This window comes from Pezoporus flaviventris, unplaced genomic scaffold, assembly GCF_033815535.1.
Source record: "Pezoporus flaviventris isolate CSIRO_AGI_PZ_B2104156 unplaced genomic scaffold, CSIRO_AGI_Pfla_v1 ptg000088l, whole genome shotgun sequence".
Lineage (NCBI taxonomy): Eukaryota > Metazoa > Chordata > Aves > Psittaciformes > Psittacidae > Pezoporus > Pezoporus flaviventris.
In genome coordinates, this window is record NW_026892636.1 from 100,336 (window position 1) to 119,701 (window position 19,366).

Sequence of the window (19,366 nt, forward strand, 5' to 3'; positions counted from 1 at the left end):
GACCACAGCCCTTGGAGATGTAGCGCCTGAAATCCTGAGAATGGAAGTTCTCCTCACAGGCCTTGATGAAAGAGGCAACTGCCATAGCCCAGGGCACAGAGGCCTTTTGTTCTTTTGGGCCTTTCAGCCTTGCCACAACCCTCAGTCATCTCTGCTGCAGGCTGTCCTTCACTGGCCCATGCCTGCACCTCTTCCCCTTCAGGCTGTTGATACCCATCTTGCTTTCCCACCTAGATCTCACCTGGCATTTCTGTACCTTCAGTCATATCTCTGTACTCATCCCTGTCCGGTCCTTGAAACAGAAATCATGGGCTGAGTCAGACTCCCTCTGGGTTTCCTCTTGCACCACAAGTCCACCTTTTCAGAGACATTTCTCTTTCCTAACTTTGAGTCTGAATGTTCCAGGCTGCACTTTGAAGAGGTTTCCTTCTCTTCCCACTAGCAAGAAGATCTCCATCATCTCTGAAGCCACATTTCAGGAAGTTGTAAGCTGCTACTCTAGTGTCAATTCAGCAGGTGGGATGAATATCCCTCTGCAAGGCCATCTAAAGGAGGCTTCTAGAGGAATGGGTGATGCCATCAGTATAGAGAAATAAGCACCATGGGAGAGCAGTGGGAAAAGCCAGTGGTTTGGATTGAGAACTTCTTGGCAAGAGCCAAAAGGAATGTTGGTGTCCCTGGATGCGAGGTATCCCATGCTCTGGGGACAGGTCACCTCATTTAGGACAGCTTCCTGCCTGTAGCACCCCCTCTGCTGCGCACGCCCCCTCTCTGCCCACACTCACAAGTGTCTCACAGAAGCTTTGCACTTCCCTTGCAGCAACGACACCTCACTCCAGGAGGTTCCTGCACTCTCCACACTCAGGGGTGGATCCTGCATTCCAGGCAAGTTTGGGTAGTGCAGGAGAGGGAGACAGGAAGGTGGGCTCATGGGGCATGATGAGCAGTGTTCAGGCACTCCCAGCAGTGGGCATTCCCCACGTGCCACGCTGAGGCATGTTCCCATGAGGGAAACTTCAGATGGACTCTGGTTTGTCCAGGGCCTGCAGCCACACTCCAGGAAGACCTCCTCCTCCTCCACCCACAGACACCAATTGCTCTTCATTGATGGGTTCCGTCCTGCTTGCAAGGATTTGTTAAAGCGCTGAACCATCACCTTGCTTCTTGCTGACTTCACTCTCTCTCACCTTCCTACACACTGCTCCCTGCCACCAGTAACTAACTGAAGAGGTAAGAAGCTCTCAAGGCTTTCCTCAGGGGGTGACCATGTTTCGCCACTCATCATTGATGGATGCATTGAGTGCCAGGTGTGAGGTTCCTACACAGGCAGAGATGTCCCTGGGTAGAGCCCTGCTGTCCTCTCATGCTGCTGTCCTCCCTTGCTGCCAGGGCACACGCTGCCTCCGGTCCAGCTCCTGCCCACCCAAACCTTTCCCATGGGCTGCTCCCAGTCAGGCAGCACCAGCCTATGCCATTGCAGGGGAGTCCCCTGCTCTCCTGCCCAGGACACCTTGAGAGCTCTGAAGCCCCCCCATGCCATCCCATCTCCCCACACCAGCACAACAGCCCCAGCCCTTGGGCTCCTCAAGAGTTCATCCTGCTCCAGGCAAGGAGCAGCCATCCCAGAGCTGGAGCAGCCAGAAAGCTGATGTCATTCCCCTTCATTCCTGCTATGTGAGCATATATCACAGAGAAGAAATTGCTGCAGGATCATTTATTTCCCTTAGATACAATGAGAGACCCACAGTGACACAAACTCACACAACACGAGTGTCTACTAAAGGAGAAGAAGAAGAAAATTGACATTTCAATGAAGACAACATCACCATAAATTGAAACAGGATAACAAATATAAAGCAGGAAAGACAGACATGGCCTGTCATGACCGACACTGGGAGCCCTTTTTAGAGGAAAGCAGGCAGTGTATGGCTGCTGAAACACCTGCAGTCACCAGCTTCCTCACAGCATCCTTGAGCTCCTGGTTCCTCAAGCTGTAGATGAGGGGATTCACTGCTGGAGGCACCACTGAGTACTGCACTGACACCACCAGATCCAGAGATGGGAAGGAGATGGAGGGGGGCTTCAGGTAGGCAAAGGTACTAGTGCTGACAAGAAGGAAGAGAACAGCCAAGTGAGGGACACACGTGGAAAAGGCTTTCTGGCGTCCCTGCTCAGAGGGGAGCCTAAGCACGGCCCTGAAGATCTGCACATAGGACCCCACAATGAAAACAAAACATCCAAACCCTACAAAGCAACTTAGCACAAGCAGCCCAACTTCCCTGAGGTAGGAATGTGAGCAGGAGAGCTTGAGGATCTGGGGGATTTCACAGAAGAACTGCTCCACAGCATTGCCTCGGCAGAGGGGCAGTGAAAATGTATTGGCTGTGTGCAGCAGAGCACTGAGAAACCCAGTGCCCCAGGCAGCTGCTGCCATGTGGACACAAGCTCTGCTGCCCAGGAGGGTCCCGTAGTGCAGGGGCTTGCAGATGGCCACGTAGCGGTCGTAGGACATGGCAGTGAGAAGATAAAACTCAGCTAAGACAAAAAAGAGAAAGAAAAAGAGCTGTGCAGCACAACCTGTGTAGGAGATGGCCCTGGTGTCCCAGAGGGAATTGGCCATGGATTTGGGGACAGTGGTGGAGATGCAGCCCAGGTCCAGCAGGGAGAGGTTGAGGAGGAAGAAGTACATGGGGGTGTGGAGGTGCTGGTCACAGGCTGTGCTGGTGATGATGAGGCCGTTGCCCAGGAGCGCAGCCAGGGAGATGCCCAGGAAGAGCCAGAAGTGGCAGAGCTGCAGCTCCCGCGTGTGTGCGAATGGCAGGAGGAGGAACTGGGTGATGGAGCTGCCGTTGGACATCTGCTGCCTCTGGGCATGGGGCACTGTCAGAGGAGAAAGAGGCAGTGACAGGTTAGGACAGGAGGGATGCCAGATAGATTTCAGTTTACACACTCACAACTCTGAACAATTTCAGGCTGCAGATGAGAGGCTGAGCATGACTTGGTCATGATTGTCTCTGAGGTTGGTTGCTTTGTTTGTTTTCCCAGTGACACAGCTGACAAGTGACTTTTTTAGGGGTAAAACTCCAAAGGTTTTGAAGGCAACTGTGAAGAGTCTTAGCATGGGACAGACAAGATGGCTCAACTGTCTGTGGGTTAGTGCCTACTGAAGGTTGCTGCAGAGTCCATGAGTCTGGTTCTCAGTTGCCCTGCACTTTCTAGCGAGACAGTCAGCTCCTTGCCCTGCAGAGCATGGCCAGCAGCCACCTCCAGTGCCAGACACCAAGAGAGCTGCCTGAACGCACCCTCCCCAGGGCTGGGCTGCACTGTGCCCCCACTCCCTGCCCATGTCTCTGCTGCCTGGAGCTGTCCCTGCTAGGAGTTGCTGCTCTGTGCCCAGCTCTGCTCCCTCTCAGTGCTCTGAGAGCCCATACCATGGGCTGTGTGCTCAGCTCTGCCCTGCACACCCCTCCCGGCAGCAGGGCTCTGCCCAGGAGCATCTCTGCCTGTGCAGGGGCTCAGGAGCAGCTCAGACAGTTCCTGACAAGACTCTCGGTGCCTTCTTCAAAGCAGAGAAATTCCCAGCTCCCACTGCCCAACCTGCCCACCAAGAGTGAAAAACATCACAGACCAGTATCGTCCTTCAAGGACAAACGCTCCCTTAGTGTCTTTCAAAAGGACTCTGCAAACATACTCAGAGTGATGTGGAGCTCTGAGCAGCCCTGACCCACACATCACCCTCTCCAGTGCACAAGAACACTTTTTCTTCCCCCCACAGCTTCCTCCCCAGCACCGTGGGGAGCTCCCGGGCAGGCTGAGTGCTGACCCTGGCAGGCAGCAGAGTCCCTGCCCCGGCCCACAGCCCCTGGGCTGCAGGGACCCTGCTCACAAGGGCAGCGCTGGGCATCCCTGGCTGCACACCCACATCCACACCCTGCAGCCAGCCCCGGGACAAGGGACCTGCCTTGTCCTGTCCCTCCCATGGTGCACAGGGAAGCCCTGCTCTGCAGCACATCCTCCTCCTTATCTACACAGAGAAACCAAGAGAGTCCTCCTGACAGATCCCGTGGTCTGTGCAAGGCAGCAGCTTGAGGAGATCCCTCCAGGAGCTGCAGCTGCATTGCCCTGCACCCAGAGCCTTACCGTGCACAGGGCTGGGAAGGTTTCTCCTGCAGGGAGCTCTCGGCATCCTCCACTGCCAAGTGCCTTTAAGCTCTCTGAGGCTCGCAGGTCTCCCCTGGGCGCCTGCAGGCAGTGCCCCAGCCCTACTCCTGGGCAGAGAGGTCTCTCTGCAGCTCTGCCCACTTGCCAGCATCTGTGTGTGTCCCAGGAGCCCAGCCCTGCTCAGCAGCAGAGGCCCAGCCCAAAGTGGCTCTGCCTCTGCCCCTCTGGGCTCCCTCCAGGACTCCCTTGGGCTCCAGGAGACACCATGGGAAACAGCCTGAAGCTAGCACTGATGTTCCCTCCCTCAGCTGGCAGACACACTGCCTTCCTGCAGTGCCATTTCTCTGATGAGAGACAGAGTTACGGCTAAAAACCCCCTTGTCCTGTCCCTATGAGCCCTTGTCCAAAGCCTCTCTCCAGATTTCTTGTAGGCACTGTTTAGGTATGGGCTTAGTAAGGCTCCCTGGAGCCTCCTCTTCTCCAGGCTGAACACACGCAGCTCAAATACAACGGCAGAGCGCCACTGACACAAAGTCTGTGGGTCAGACAAGTTGCATGGATACTGAAGTAGCAGGGGATGAAAAATGACATGTCGTTGAAGACAGCAACATCACAAGTGGAAAAAAAAAAACAGCTGTAAAGCAGCAAAGACAGATGTGGCCTGTCATGACCTACACTTGGAGCCCTTTGCAGAGGACAGCAGGCAGAGTATGGCTGCTGAAACACATCCAGTCACCAGCTGACTCAGAGCATTCCTGGGCTCCAGGGGAACACCATGGGAAACAGCCTGAAGCAAGCACGGATGCTCCCTCCCTCAGCTGGCAGACACACTGCCTTCCTGCACTGTCATTTCTCTGACGAGACAGAGTTTGGTCTGAACAACAAGATTTTGTAGAATCATGGAATCATTTAGGTTGGAAAAGACCTTTAAGAGCATCTAGTCCACCATAAACGGAGCACTGGCAACTCAGCACTTTAACCATGTGCCTTAGAACATGTGTTTTGAATACCTCTGGGGTGGTGACAAAACCACTTCTGCGGGCAGCCTGTTTCTTGTCCCATCATCAGACAGGACAGCCAGGTGAGGACAGGCTGGGATCTCCTTTGCCCCTGCTGAAGGAAGGGATTCAGCCTCGTTAGTACAGGCATCTGATCCTGGGATTGAAGCCCTGGGGCTGGAAGGGAACTCAGTATGGGAGGAATTTGGGGGATTGGAGGGATTTGGGCGTTCAAGGAACATTTGGGGGTTCTGGCTGTGTGTGGGGGGGTGGTCCCCAAAACTTGCTGTAGGAGGCACATTATATTGGGGAATCTCCCATGTGCCAAAAACAGGGGTTACCTGGGTAACAGAGCATCCTAAGTCGCTCTTGGGTGAGCAATGTTCCCTCAGGGTGGAGATGTGTTGAGAAGAAGAGTTTTGGGGTTCAGAGGCAATGTAGGCATTGGTGGACATCCCCAAAACTCCCCAGGGTGGTGCAGGGATTTGGGGAACACCCAGTGCCCCAAAACTAGGGGTTACATTTGTCCCACTGCACCCTCACTCTTCAGTGCCCCTGTTGGCCCCTGGCAGTAAATGTGGGGGATTTGGGGTTCAGAAGGGAACTGGAGGTTTGGGGAGATTTGGAGGTTCATGGGAATGTGCCCAAGCTCTGCAGGGGGCAGAGTAATATAAGGGACCAGTGGAGCCCTCAAACAAGGGCTACAGCCACCAGAGACCACTCCACAGATCACTGGGGAGGAAGAAATGGAGATACGTTGGGACCCTGACAGGTTTTGGCGATGCAGCTGGGGGATTCCCCATAAATCTTACCTGTGAGGATGCAGCCTCCTGAGGAAGCGGATACACTAAAACAGGATTGCAAAGTCAAGGAACACGGACCTGGATGCACAGGGCAGCCAGGGGAGATGCAGCCTCCTGAGGAAGGGGTCTCCTCTGCACTGGTTACTGCAGGGCTCTCGCTCCTTAAATAGCCCAAGCTCACCATAGGGGCCCTGTCATTATGGGCATCTCCTCAGCGACTGCCACAGCTTTGTGATGGCAGCAGCATTGTGCCCATAGCCACTGGGCACCCAGGGTTTGGGACTGGGTGGACTTTAAGGTCCCTTCCACCTCAAACCAAGCTGTGACTGCGTGACTGCAAAACACGATCCCCATTTGGCTGCAGAAGAGCTCTCAGCACTGGGTCAGGCCCAGTATCAGGTGCACACATTTGTGCAGAACATCCTGTCTTTGCTGCTGGCCTTTTCAGAGGCCCCTGCAGCCCCCTGAGGGCAGGTCAGGCCTGAAGAACAGCCACGATCGAGGGCAGCACTGCCACCTCCTCTGAAGGAAGTCCAAGGCTGAGGCTCTGCAGTCACTCCTTTCCCCAGCTCCACCCTTGGCTTTCAGCCCCACAGCAGAGCCCTTCTGCAGCTGCTTCTCAGCTCTTCTTCACTGGCAGCTTCCCAAGGCAGTTGTGCCTCTGCCAGAGCCAGAGCAACGGCCCAGCCCGTGCTGTGCTGTGTGAGGCCCTCCGATGGCACCATCAAGTGAGTGCAGGGCGCAACAGTGCTGGCAGGAGCAGAGCTGTGGGGCCTGACCCTGCTCCCGGGCCAGACGCGGGTGAGTTCCAGCACTTGGTGTTTCTTGGCAGGAACCTTCGAAGCCAGGATCAAACCAGATATGAGCAGGATCGAGCCAGAATTGAATGGGGATGGAGCCGAGGTCAGAGCGGGATGGAGCCAGGATGGGATCGAGATGGAGCAGGATGGATCCAGGATCGAACCAGGGTTGAGTGGGATGTAGCCCAAAGGAGCTGGTCAGGAGCAGGATGAGCAGGGCTGTGGGTTATGATTGAGTGGAAAGGGCAGTGCTGTGAGATGGGATCGAGCCAGGGGACAGGGTGTCGGGAGCAGGGATGCAGTGAGTTCATCAGGGTGGTGGAACAGGATGGAGTAGGGTGGGCAGGGATGCAGTGGGGTGAGTTGGACTGGGCTGTGCCAGGAGCACAGGAAGCCGGGCCTGACCCTGCAGGGGAAGTGCAGGCAGGGATGGAGCCCATGCTGGGGCAGGGGCTGGGCATGCTGGGGATGGTGGCAGGACCTGCCAGTGGATACACCCACTTGCATTGGATGTGAGTCACCAACAGATCCACAGGTGCATCCCCAAACCAGCATCTGCATAAAGGTAATTTAGAATAAACCTAACAAAAGAGCAAATTACCACTGCTTTAACCTGGCAGAGGGGAGAGTGAGACCTCAGGAGGAAGCTCTTCTCTGTGAGGAAGCTGAGGTGCTGGCAGAGGCTGCCCAGAGAAGCTGTGGCTGCCCCATCCCTGTCAGTGTTCAACATAGAGCTGAAAATTACCTGCCTGTTTCCCTGGTACATGGTTGAGTGGATCTGGAGATCTGACTCTACAGATCCAACACCAAAAGGAACTGCTCACCTTCATGTGCAGTAGACACACAGATCACTTGCTGTGTTGTGTGCACTTATCAGTTATTGAGGAAAGTATCCATGAGCTGGGAAAGGAAAGAGCACAGGAGGGAATTTTGTAGGGCAAATTCAGCAGGGGCAAAGGAGATCCCAGCCTGTCCTCACCTGGCTGCCCTGTGCATCCAGGTCCGTGTTCCTTGACTTTGCAATCCTGTTTTAGTGTATCCGCTTCCTCAGGAGGCTGCATCCTCACAGGTAAGATTTATGGGGAATCCCCCAGCTGCATCGCCAAAACCTGTCAGGGTCCCAACGTATCTCCATTTCTTCCTCCCCAGTGATCTGTGGAGTGGTCTCTGGTGGCTGTAGCCCTTGTTTGAGGGCTCCACTGGTCCCTTATATTACTCTGCCCCCTGCAGAGCTTGGGCACATTCCCATGAACCTCCAAATCTCCCCAAACCTCCAGTTCCCTTCTGAACCCCAAATCCCCCACATTTACTGCCAGGGGCCAACAGGGGCACTGAAGAGTGAGGGTGCAGTGGGACAAATGTAACCCCTAGTTTTGGGGCACTGGGTGTTCCCCAAATCCCTGCACCACCCTGGGGAGTTTTGGGGATGTCCACCAATGCCTACATTGCCTCTGAACCCCAAAACTCTTCTTCTCAACACATCTCCACCCTGAGGGAACATTGCTCACCCAAGAGCGACTTAGGATGCTCTGTTACCCAGGTAACCCCTGTTTTTGGCACATGGGAGATTCCCCAATATAATGTGCCTCCTACAGCAAGTTTTGGGGACCACCCCCCCACACACAGCCAGAACCCCCAAATGTTCCTTGAACGCCCAAATCCCTCCAATCCCCCAAATTCCTCCCATACTGAGTTCCCTTCCAGCCCCAGGGCTTCAATCCCAGGATCAGATGCCTGTACTAACGAGGCTGAATCCCTTCCTTCAGCAGGGGCAAAGGAGATCCCAGCCTGTCCTCACCTGGCTGTCCTGTCTGATGATGGGACAAGAAACAGGCTGCCCGCAGAAGTGGTTTTGTCACCACCCCAGAGGTATTCAAAACACATGTTCTAAGGCACATGGTTAAAGTGCTGAGTTGCCAGTGCTCCGTTTATGGTGGACTAGATGCTCTTAAAGGTCTTTTCCAACCTAAATGATTCCATGATTCTACAAAATCTTGTTGTTCAGACCAAACTCTGTCTCGTCAGAGAAATGACAGTGCAGGAAGGCAGTGTGTCTGCCAGCTGAGGGAGGGAGCATCCGTGCTTGCTTCAGGCTGTTTCCCATGGTGTTCCCCTGGAGCCCAGGAATGCTCTGAGTCAGCTGGTGACTGGATGTGTTTCAGCAGCCATACTCTGCCTGCTGTCCTCTGCAAAGGGCTCCAAGTGTAGGTCATGACAGGCCACATCTGTCTTTGCTGCTTTACAGCTGTTTTTTTTTTTCCACTTGTGATGTTGCTGTCTTCAACGACATGTCATTTTTCATCCCCTGCTACTTCAGTATCCATGCAACTTGTCTGACCCACAGACTTTGTGTCAGTGGCGCTCTGCCGTTGTATTTGAGCTGCGTGTGTTCAGCCTGGAGAAGAGGAGGCTCCAGGGAGCCTTACTAAGCCCATACCTAAACAGTGCCTACAAGAAATCTGGAGAGAGGCTTTGGACAAGGGCTCATAGGGACAGGACAAGGGGGTTTTTAGCCGTAACTCTGTCTCTCATCAGAGAAATGGCACTGCAGGAAGGCAGTGTGTCTGCCAGCTGAGGGAGGGAACATCAGTGCTAGCTTCAGGCTGTTTCCCATGGTGTCTCCTGGAGCCCAAGGGAGTCCTGGAGGGAGCCCAGAGGGGCAGAGGCAGAGCCACTTTGGGCTGGGCCTCTGCTGCTGAGCAGGGCTGGGCTCCTGGGACACACACAGATGCTGGCAAGTGGGCAGAGCTGCAGAGAGACCTCTCTGCCCAGGAGTAGGGCTGGGGCACTGCCTGCAGGCGCCCAGGGGAGACCTGCGAGCCTCAGAGAGCTTAAAGGCACTTGGCAGTGGAGGATGCCGAGAGCTCCCTGCAGGAGAAACCTTCCCAGCCCTGTGCACGGTAAGGCTCTGGGTGCAGGGCAATGCAGCTGCAGCTCCTGGAGGGATCTCCTCAAGCTGCTGCCTTGCACAGACCACGGGATCTGTCAGGAGGACTCTCTTGGTTTCTCTGTGTAGATAAGGAGGAGGATGTGCTGCAGAGCAGGGCTTCCCTGTGCACCATGGGAGGGACAGGACAAGGCAGGTCCCTTGTCCCGGGGCTGGCTGCAGGGTGTGGATGTGGGTGTGCAGCCAGGGATGCCCAGCGCTGCCCTTGTGAGCAGGGTCCCTGCAGCCCAGGGGCTGTGGGCCGGGGCAGGGACTCTGCTGCCTGCCAGGGTCAGCACTCAGCCTGCCCGGGAGCTCCCCACGGTGCTGGGGAGGAAGCTGTGGGGGGAAGAAAAAGTGTTCTTGTGCACTGGAGAGGGTGATGTGTGGGTCAGGGCTGCTCAGAGCTCCACATCACTCTGAGTATGTTTGCAGAGTCCTTTTGAAAGACACTAAGGGAGCGTTTGTCCTTGAAGGACGATACTGGTCTGTGATGTTTTTCACTCTTGGTGGGCAGGTTGGGCAGTGGGAGCTGGGAATTTCTCTGCTTTGAAGAAGGCACCGAGAGTCTTGTCAGGAACTGTCTGAGCTGCTCCTGAGCCCCTGCACAGGCAGAGATGCTCCTGGGCAGAGCCCTGCTGCCGGGAGGGGTGTGCAGGGCAGAGCTGAGCACACAGCCCATGGTATGGGCTCTCAGAGCACTGAGAGGGAGCAGAGCTGGGCACAGAGCAGCAACTCCTAGCAGGGACAGCTCCAGGCAGCAGAGACATGGGCAGGGAGTGGGGGCACAGTGCAGCCCAGCCCTGGGGAGGGTGCGTTCAGGCAGCTCTCTTGGTGTCTGGCACTGGAGGTGGCTGCTGGCCATGCTCTGCAGGGCAAGGAGCTGACTGTCTCGCTAGAAAGTGCAGGGCAACTGAGAACCAGACTCATGGACTCTGCAGCAACCTTCAGTAGGCACTAACCCACAGACAGTTGAGCCATCTTGTCTGTCCCATGCTAAGACTCTTCACAGTTGCCTTCAAAACCTTTGGAGTTTTACCCCTAAAAAAGTCACTTGTCAGCTGTGTCACTGGGAAAACAAACAAAGCAACCAACCTCAGAGACAATCATGACCAAGTCATGCTCAGCCTCTCATCTGCAGCCTGAAATTGTTCAGAGTTGTGAGTGTGTAAACTGAAATCTATCTGGCATCCCTCCTGTCCTAACCTGTCACTGCCTCTTTCTCCTCTGACAGTGCCCCATGCCCAGAGGCAGCAGATGTCCAACGGCAGCTCCATCACCCAGTTCCTCCTCCTGCCATTCGCACACACGCGGGAGCTGCAGCTCTGCCACTTCTGGCTCTTCCTGGGCATCTCCCTGGCTGCGCTCCTGGGCAACGGCCTCATCATCACCAGCACAGCCTGTGACCAGCACCTCCACACCCCCATGTACTTCTTCCTCCTCAACCTCTCCCTGCTGGACCTGGGCTGCATCTCCACCACTGTCCCCAAATCCATGGCCAATTCCCTCTGGGACACCAGGGCCATCTCCTACACAGGTTGTGCTGCACAGCTCTTTTTCTTTCTCTTTTTTGTCTTAGCTGAGTTTTATCTTCTCACTGCCATGTCCTACGACCGCTACGTGGCCATCTGCAAGCCCCTGCACTACGGGACCCTCCTGGGCAGCAGAGCTTGTGTCCACATGGCAGCAGCTGCCTGGGGCACTGGGTTTCTCAGTGCTCTGCTGCACACAGCCAATACATTTTCACTGCCCCTCTGCCGAGGCAATGCTGTGGAGCAGTTCTTCTGTGAAATCCCCCAGATCCTCAAGCTCTCCTGCTCACATTCCTACCTCAGGGAAGTTGGGCTGCTTGTGCTAAGTTGCTTTGTAGGGTTTGGATGTTTTGTTTTCATTGTGGGGTCCTATGTGCAGATCTTCAGGGCCGTGCTTAGGCTCCCCTCTGAGCAGGGACGCCAGAAAGCCTTTTCCACGTGTGTCCCTCACTTGGCTGTTCTCTTCCTTCTTGTCAGCACTAGTACCTTTGCCTACCTGAAGCCCCCCTCCATCTCCTTCCCATCTCTGGATCTGGTGGTGTCAGTGCAGTACTCAGTGGTGCCTCCAGCAGTGAATCCCCTCATCTACAGCTTGAGGAACCAGGAGCTCAAGGATGCTGTGAGGAAGCTGGTGACTGCAGGTGTTTCAGCAGCCATACACTGCCTGCTTTCCTCTAAAAAGGGCTCCCAGTGTCGGTCATGACAGGCCATGTCTGTCTTTCCTGCTTTATATTTGTTATCCTGTTTCAATTTATGGTGATGTTGTCTTCATTGAAATGTCAATTTTCTTCTTCTTCTCCTTTAGTAGACACTCGTGTTGTGTGAGTTTGTGTCACTGTGGGTCTCTCATTGTATCTAAGGGAAATAAATGATCCTGCAGCAATTTCTTCTCTGTGATATATGCTCACATAGCAGGAATGAAGGGGAATGACATCAGCTTTCTGGCTGCTCCAGCTCTGGGATGGCTGCTCCTTGCCTGGAGCAGGATGAACTCTTGAGGAGCCCAAGGGCTGGGGCTGTTGTGCTGGTGTGGGGAGATGGGATGGCATGGGGGGGCTTCAGAGCTCTCAAGGTGTCCTGGGCAGGAGAGCAGGGGACTCCCCTGCAATGGCATAGGCTGGTGCTGCCTGACTGGGAGCAGCCCATGGGAAAGGTTTGGGTGGGCAGGAGCTGGACCGGAGGCAGCGTGTGCCCTGGCAGCAAGGGAGGACAGCAGCATGAGAGGACAGCAGGGCTCTACCCAGGGACATCTCTGCCTGTGTAGGAACCTCACACCTGGCACTCAATGCATCCATCAATGATGAGTGGCGAAACATGGTCACCCCCTGAGGAAAGCCTTGAGAGCTTCTTACCTCTTCAGTTAGTTACTGGTGGCAGGGAGCAGTGTGTAGGAAGGTGAGAGAGAGTGAAGTCAGCAAGAAGCAAGGTGATGGTTCAGCGCTTTAACAAATCCTTGCAAGCAGGACGGAACCCATCAATGAAGAGCAATTGGTGTCTGTGGGTGGAGGAGGAGGAGGTCTTCCTGGAGTGTGGCTGCAGGCCCTGGACAAACCAGAGTCCATCTGAAGTTTCCCTCATGGGAACATGCCTCAGCGTGGCACGTGGGGAATGCCCACTGCTGGGAGTGCCTGAACACTGCTCATCATGCCCCATGAGCCCACCTTCCTGTCTCCCTCTCCTGCACTACCCAAACTTGCCTGGAATGCAGGATCCACCCCTGAGTGTGGAGAGTGCAGGAACCTCCTGGAGTGAGGTGTCGTTGCTGCAAGGGAAGTGCAAAGCTTCTGTGAGACACTTGTGAGTGTGGGCAGAGAGGGGGCGTGCGCAGCAGAGGGGGTGCTACAGGCAGGAAGCTGTCCTAAATGAGGTGACCTGTCCCCAGAGCATGGGATACCTCGCATCCAGGGACACCAACATTCCTTTTGGCTCTTGCCAAGAAGTTCTCAATCCAAACCACTGGCTTTTCCCACTGCTCTCCCATGGTGCTTATTTCTCTATACTGATGGCATCACCCATTCCTCTAGAAGCCTCCTTTAGATGGCCTTGCAGAGGGATATTCATCCCACCTGCTGAATTGACACTAGAGTAGCAGCTTACAACTTCCTGAAATGTGGCTTCAGAGATGATGGAGATCTTCTTGCTAGTGGGAAGAGAAGGAAACCTCTTCAAAGTGCAGCCTGGAACATTCAGACTCAAAGTTAGGAAAGAGAAATGTCTCTGAAAAGGTGGACTTGTGGTGCAAGAGGAAACCCAGAGGGAGTCTGACTCAGCCCATGATTTCTGTTTCAAGGACCGGACAGGGATGAGTACAGAGATATGACTGAAGGTACAGAAATGCCAGGTGAGATCTAGGTGGGAAAGCAAGATGGGTATCAACAGCCTGAAGGGGAAGAGGTGCAGGCATGGGCCAGTGAAGGACAGCCTGCAGCAGAGATGACTGAGGGTTGTGGCAAGGCTGAAAGGCCCAAAAGAACAAAAGGCCTCTGTGCCCTGGGCTATGGCAGTTGCCTCTTTCATCAAGGCCTGTGAGGAGAACTTCCATTCTCAGGATTTCAGGCGCTACATCTCCAAGGGCTGTGGTCAGAGCTTGGCCTTTCTGCTTCATCCAACAATGGTTTTCTCACCATCAGACACCTGCATTTTGCCTTTGTCTATCTGTAATCACAGCCTCCAGTTACTTGCTTTAACGAGTCCCTGGGGAGACTTTGTCATTTACAGGCCTCAGTGGGGCCCATTAATGCTGAAGGGAGTTGGGGCTTTGTTTCTGACTTGGACTTCTTGAGAGTTTTCTTCAGTCTCCTCTCAGCATCTGAGGTTCATGGACTCAGCCCAAATACACCATGGGGCTCATTGAACCCTGATGAGCCTTGTCTCACCCTGTGGATTTTGTCAAGTCTTCCAGATTGTCTTGCAGTTAGTTGAGGAGGTGTCCACGTTCAGGAAGATTACAAAGAGCATCTGATAAAAGTTATTTGAAAGGGTTTATTTTATCACTTTATATTTTAGAAATTTCTATTCCTTTGCCGCTGATCCCGAGTGCCTATTCCAGAGGACTGCACAGGCAGGAAAAGCAACCCTTAAGGTCCAGCGTGGCACTGAGCACCTCACTCCTCACCTCCCCATCCAACATTGCTTTCATCGTCCACCGGGGACTTGCAGCACTTCTCCTCACATCCAACGTCTCCACTGCAGCTGGCAGCTGGATGATGCAGCTCCTGTGCACCAGCTCCCAGCCTGGCTGCCGTAGAGTCCTGCCTGCACAGGGGCACAGCAGGATTGTTCCTCTGGGCAAGCAAAGCAAAGGAAAGCATCACAAGTGTCCTACATGCCACAGAAAATATATGGACTCAGTCAGAGATCAATATGATCAGACAAAAAGCCGTTTATTACAAAGCCTTAACCCCTTAAATACTATTTCTTACATGCACTTGCAGTGATTTGGCGTATCATGATTGGATACATGTCTTGAAGACCCTTTGCAACTAGCATATAATTGGTTAAGCACAGGTGTGGGAACTTGACCTCGAAAGCTTGCCAACAGTCCACAGTTCTCATTACCTCAGTGAATTCCAGCTTCTTCTTATCTTGCTTGCTTAAGCTTCCTTGGGCCTCTCACGGCCTTCCTGTATCTTTCAGGATTATTCAGAGTTTATGTACCAATTATCCACTCTCCTGTGAGAACACTGCCTCCCCATCTCCCCCTTTTTGTTTTATATATGTTTTGGATGACCCTACTTGAGCAGGGGATTTGGCCTAGATCGTATCTCCAACATATGCCAACTACAGGCTGCTGGGCCTGCCCCTTTTTTCTCCTGTATGGCCCTCTGACAAGAGGGGAGGCCATCCTTCACATCAAGGTCTGGCATGGCATGTGTCCCCACCGCTCCATGCCTGCTGGGTTGCAGCCAACAGTGGAGCTAAAGGTTCTTCTTGCTGGCAAACACAGAGGCCAACCCAGTCTTGCCCTTGATTGTGGTAGCAGGCCTTTTGTTAGCCTCAGTCCTTGCACTTTGTTGTCAATGCACAGTTTCACCTGCTTCATCCAGTACCAAGTCGCTACTACAGCAAGGCACACACACATTTACATTAGCAGAGTAACTATTACAGGGTGCAGCAGCATGTTGAAGATGCTGATGGCAGCGAGGGACTAGCCAAAGAAATTTCTTACCACTGGAATTCTCCCACCCTCTTAATTTGTTCCATCACCTGCTTTATAACACTACCATTGTATTAAAGTCTTTCTAGCTTTTGCCTTAGCATTTTCTAGCAGCTACTGTAAATTTCCATATGCTAACATCTCTTACAAGTGACAAATCTGTAGAAAACAAGGTGCGGTTTCTTATTAACAACTAGCTAGTAAATACAGGTGGTTTTATACACAAAATCACAACCTCTAATAATAGCTACTTTACAAGCACACATATTCAGGATGTTACTTTTCAGTTGCCTCCAAGTGATGTTTTGCAGTCATTTGTTTTTCTCTTCCTCTATCTCATTCTGCTTGGGGTATTCACGGTCAGCTCCTGTAGCTGAGGCATCAGGTTTTTCCATTTGTCTGTCCAGCTCATGGCAAGGCTTGACAAACTTTGCAGGCAGTCGCCATGGACCTGTAGGCAGGAGGACACAAATATACCCCCTCCCCCAGGTTATCAGTTCTTGAGAAGCAGACAGGTTAAACTGCACATTGTTAACTGTTGAGAAGTTTGCTGCATCATTGCTCTTTTCTTCTTTTTTTTTTTTTTTTTTTAATCCCTGCAAAAGCTGGCCTGCTTGGCAGCAGCTACAGCCGCCTGCCTGCTTCAGCAGCAACCATAAATACCTGCTGGCAACCGCACCTTTACATTAACCCTTTCATGCCCGAAATGTTAAACTGCTCCCCATTAAAAACTTTTACATGAACCAAACACCAAAAAAACCACACAGAACACCATCTGCCCTCAACACACGCACACACACACTTGTGGGATCCCACAAGCACGCTCCACACAACTACAATATTTGAAGCACAAAATCCAGACAATCATTACTCCCACTACAGTCCCACGTACAGAACGTGGCTGAAGGACCCTGTGGAGACTAAGAGCAAACCAGCTCCGAGAAGCATCATTGCAGTGCGAGGTGGCAGGCTCAACCTTAGCGGGCGTCCCCGCAGAGGCTCTGCCTCCCCCACATTTCATGAGGCTTGGGCTTTTATACTGACCAAAATGCACACTCATTCCAACACAGGTGGCCAGCCTATGTTGGAAGAAGTGGCCAGCAATATCTACAAAGGTCTCCAAAGGTCGATAGAAACCTGGACATACTTATATTTACCGACTTCTAGTTCATGAGTATCACAGAGAGAGTGTATTAAATGAGTCACAGTATGCCCAGTACCCCTGATAAGAACATATGAAAGACCTTCCCACCACCAAAACCGCATACAATACACCTGTATCCTGTGTTTGTCTCGCTGTAGGTTGGGGGGGGGGGGGGTGTTGGATGTTGTTTTTTTTTTGTTTGTTTTTTTTGTTTGTTTGTTCGTTTTTTGTTTTTGTTTTTCCTTCTTTAACGTAAAAAAGATTGCTCTCTTCACTTTAAGAAGGGCTGGACACATCCATAAAACAGAAGTCCTAAGCTGAAATTTCAATTAATTCAATCACTGACAAGGGGGGTGTCCTGGGGCAGTGCTGACTCTTTCCAGGGTTTCACCCATCGAGCTGCACCCACCGCAAACCGGAAACTATAATTATACACATATAACCTCGACCAGTTAGTTTTACTTCTGTGTTGCAGAATGGCTCCAAGAGCAAGGCCATGGATCCTTAGAGGCCTTGTGCAAGCAAAGCAAGGTGTAGACCTCACAGGTAACCGGATACCGGATGTGGGAGGAGAATGTGAAGGAAGCTGTGTAGAACTAACCAATACTGTTCTGACTAGTAGGCGTAGCTACACACCGCGTGGATATAAGCGAAGTGTGCCACAAATAAAGTAGAAGTTTGCTTGTCACCCATACTGGGTTGGCGTGTCTTGCTTCTTCTCACCGCTTACAAATGGCGCCCGAACAGGGACCATGGACTACAGGGCCCCGGCTACCAGGGACCCGGATTACAGGGCCCCAGTTAACGGGGACCTGGAATAAAGGGCCCTGAGTATCAGGGATCTGGAACGGCGAGTGAGTGGTGCCGGCGGCAGTGGCCGGGGAGCGTGGGCAATGCTGCTGCGGTGGCTTGACGGACCCGGGTGCTTGGACTGACCGAAAAGAGTCCGCCGCTGGGGCAAACCAGACACTGCTGTGTCGGGAGGCCGATCCGGAGACCGAGGTTACAGGACGACCCAGAAGAAGACGATCCGGAAAAGGCTGGCCATGAAAATGGACCGAGAGGTAGCCCTGGACTTACTACAGTGCTTTTTATAAAAGCGGGGAATTGAGCCTGAGACTCTAAAGCAGCTAGCAGGTCTAGTGGCTGTAGGGACGGCTAAGGGATTTTTTGTAGATCCTAACACAGTTTTTGAGGAGAGTGAGTGGCGAAAGTTTTGTGATGAACTATTTGACTCAATGCTTAATGATGATAAAACGGCAAAGAAACTTGGTAAACCACGGAGAGAAGTAATAAACTGTATAAAAAGATACAAGGCGGAAAAGAAAACTGCCGCGGTAGCAACGGAGAAACTAGGAACAGACGTCCCCGGTCGGTTGAAGCCAGGGGAAGATTACAACTCGTTTTACCCAACTCGCGGGAGCACAGGGTTCCCCCCGCCCCTTCCTTTTCTCCCCCTCCTTCATCAGAAGGTGCCGCGGAGGAGGTGTAACCCCCTGCTCCCCCACCACCCCAGTTCCAAAAGTAGGGACTTTGAAAAGGACAGAGAAAGTATATTAGAAGGGATACGCATGATGAATGTCGAGGAAGCTGAAAGGAAGAGGGCGGTGCCTGGGCGCCGGATCGATTCGGGCGCCATTTTGAAGCATGCAGTAGAAAATAGAGATTATGCGCTAGCAGGAGATTTAAAGGGACTGCGATTCTTTCCAACCCATTATGCCCTAGAGTGGAAATTTTTAACTCAGTCACGGAGGAGCCAGGTCTGCAGATGGCCACACACTGAACGAGAGACATCTGACAAGAAAGACATAGCTGTGAGCAATGGAGACCCTGAGTTTGGCCCAGGATCAGCCCCCGAATCCCCTGAATCCGAGCCAGATTTATATCCTCTGCTTCCAGACTCTGACTCTTTGTCTCCCGGGTCGGTCTGCTCAGGCTCACTGGCCCTGGAGACGCTCAGCTGTAACAATGGTTAACCAAAGATGCGATCATTACTGGTGAATTTTCTGCAATGGGCATCTCTGCATATCCTGTGTTTACTACACAGCAGGGGGCTAAAGAGTGGGAAGCTCTTGATCTCAAAATAGTTAAGGAGGCCTGACAAGCAGTGACCACGTATGGGTTAAAATCCTCTTATACTCAAGCTGTATATGTTATGATTTTTCTTGCAATTGACAGGGGGAGCCCATACAGTTTCTCTGTGATACTCATGTACTAGAAGTTGGTAAATATAAGTATGTCCAGGTTTCTATCAACCCTTGGAGACATTTGTAGATACTGCTGGCCACTTCTTCCAGCACAGGCTGGCCACCTGTGTTGGAATGAGTGTGCATTTTGGTCAGTATAAAAGCCCAAGCCTCATGCGATGTGGGGGAGGCAGAGCCTCTGCGGGGACGCCCGCTAAGGTTGAGCCTGTCACCTTGCACTGCACTGATGCTTCTCGGAGCTGGTTTGCTGTTAGTCTCCACAGGGTCCTTGTGCCATGTTCTGTACGTGGAACTGTAGTGGGACTAATGATTGTCTGGATTCTGTGCTTCAAATACTGTAGTTGTGTGGCGTGTGCTTGTGGGATCCCATAGGCGTGTGTGTGTGCGTGTGTTGAGGGCAGACGGTGTTCTGTGTATTTTTGTTGTTGGGTTCATGTGAAAGCTTTCAACGGGTAGCTGTTTAACATTTCGGGCATGAAAGGGTTAATGTAAAGGTGCGGTTGCCGGCGGGTATTTATGGTTGCTGCTGAAGCAGGCAGGCCGCTATAGTTGCTGCCCAGCAGGACGGCTTTCGCAGGGATTAAAAAAAAAAAAGGGGGGGGGGGGAGAGAGAGAGTAATGATGCTGCATTTAACCTGT

The 19,366-nt window shown here is 52.8% G+C and overlaps 2 protein-coding genes across 9 annotated transcripts in view; one reads left to right on the top strand and one right to left on the bottom strand.

Annotated features, from left to right (window-relative positions):
* Positions 1-1,793: 1,793 nt before the first annotated feature.
* LOC133280764 (olfactory receptor 14C36-like) overlaps positions 1,794-19,366 on the bottom strand; it is a 781,395-nt gene continuing 763,822 nt past the window's right edge. For 5 of the 7 annotated variants that reach the window (XM_061475692.1, XM_061475693.1, XM_061475691.1 and 2 more), the window contains exon 2: positions 1,794-2,880. In XM_061475692.1, the coding sequence (XP_061331676.1) occupies positions 1,880-2,857 (978 nt within the window). In that variant the 5' untranslated portion in view covers positions 2,858-2,880 and the 3' untranslated portion in view covers positions 1,794-1,879. Of the gene's footprint in view, positions 2,881-4,140; positions 4,531-6,040; positions 6,259-19,366 lie in introns of those variants that run through there. The other 2 variants (XM_061475690.1, XM_061475689.1) reach the window with 2 other exon arrangements.
* Positions 8,457-12,009, top strand: LOC133280765 (olfactory receptor 14C36-like). Of its 2 annotated transcripts, none has more exons than XM_061475697.1 (2): positions 8,457-8,646; positions 10,937-12,009. In XM_061475697.1, the coding sequence occupies exon 2, from the start codon at positions 10,946-10,948 to the stop codon at positions 11,921-11,923; it is 978 nt and encodes a 325-aa protein (XP_061331681.1). In that variant the 5' UTR covers positions 8,457-8,646; positions 10,937-10,945; the 3' UTR covers positions 11,924-12,009. The 2 variants fall into 2 exon arrangements, with proteins under 2 accessions (XP_061331681.1, XP_061331679.1); XM_061475695.1 differs by lacking the exon at positions 8,457-8,646 and adding an exon at positions 9,265-9,662 and having other exon boundaries at positions 10,923-12,009.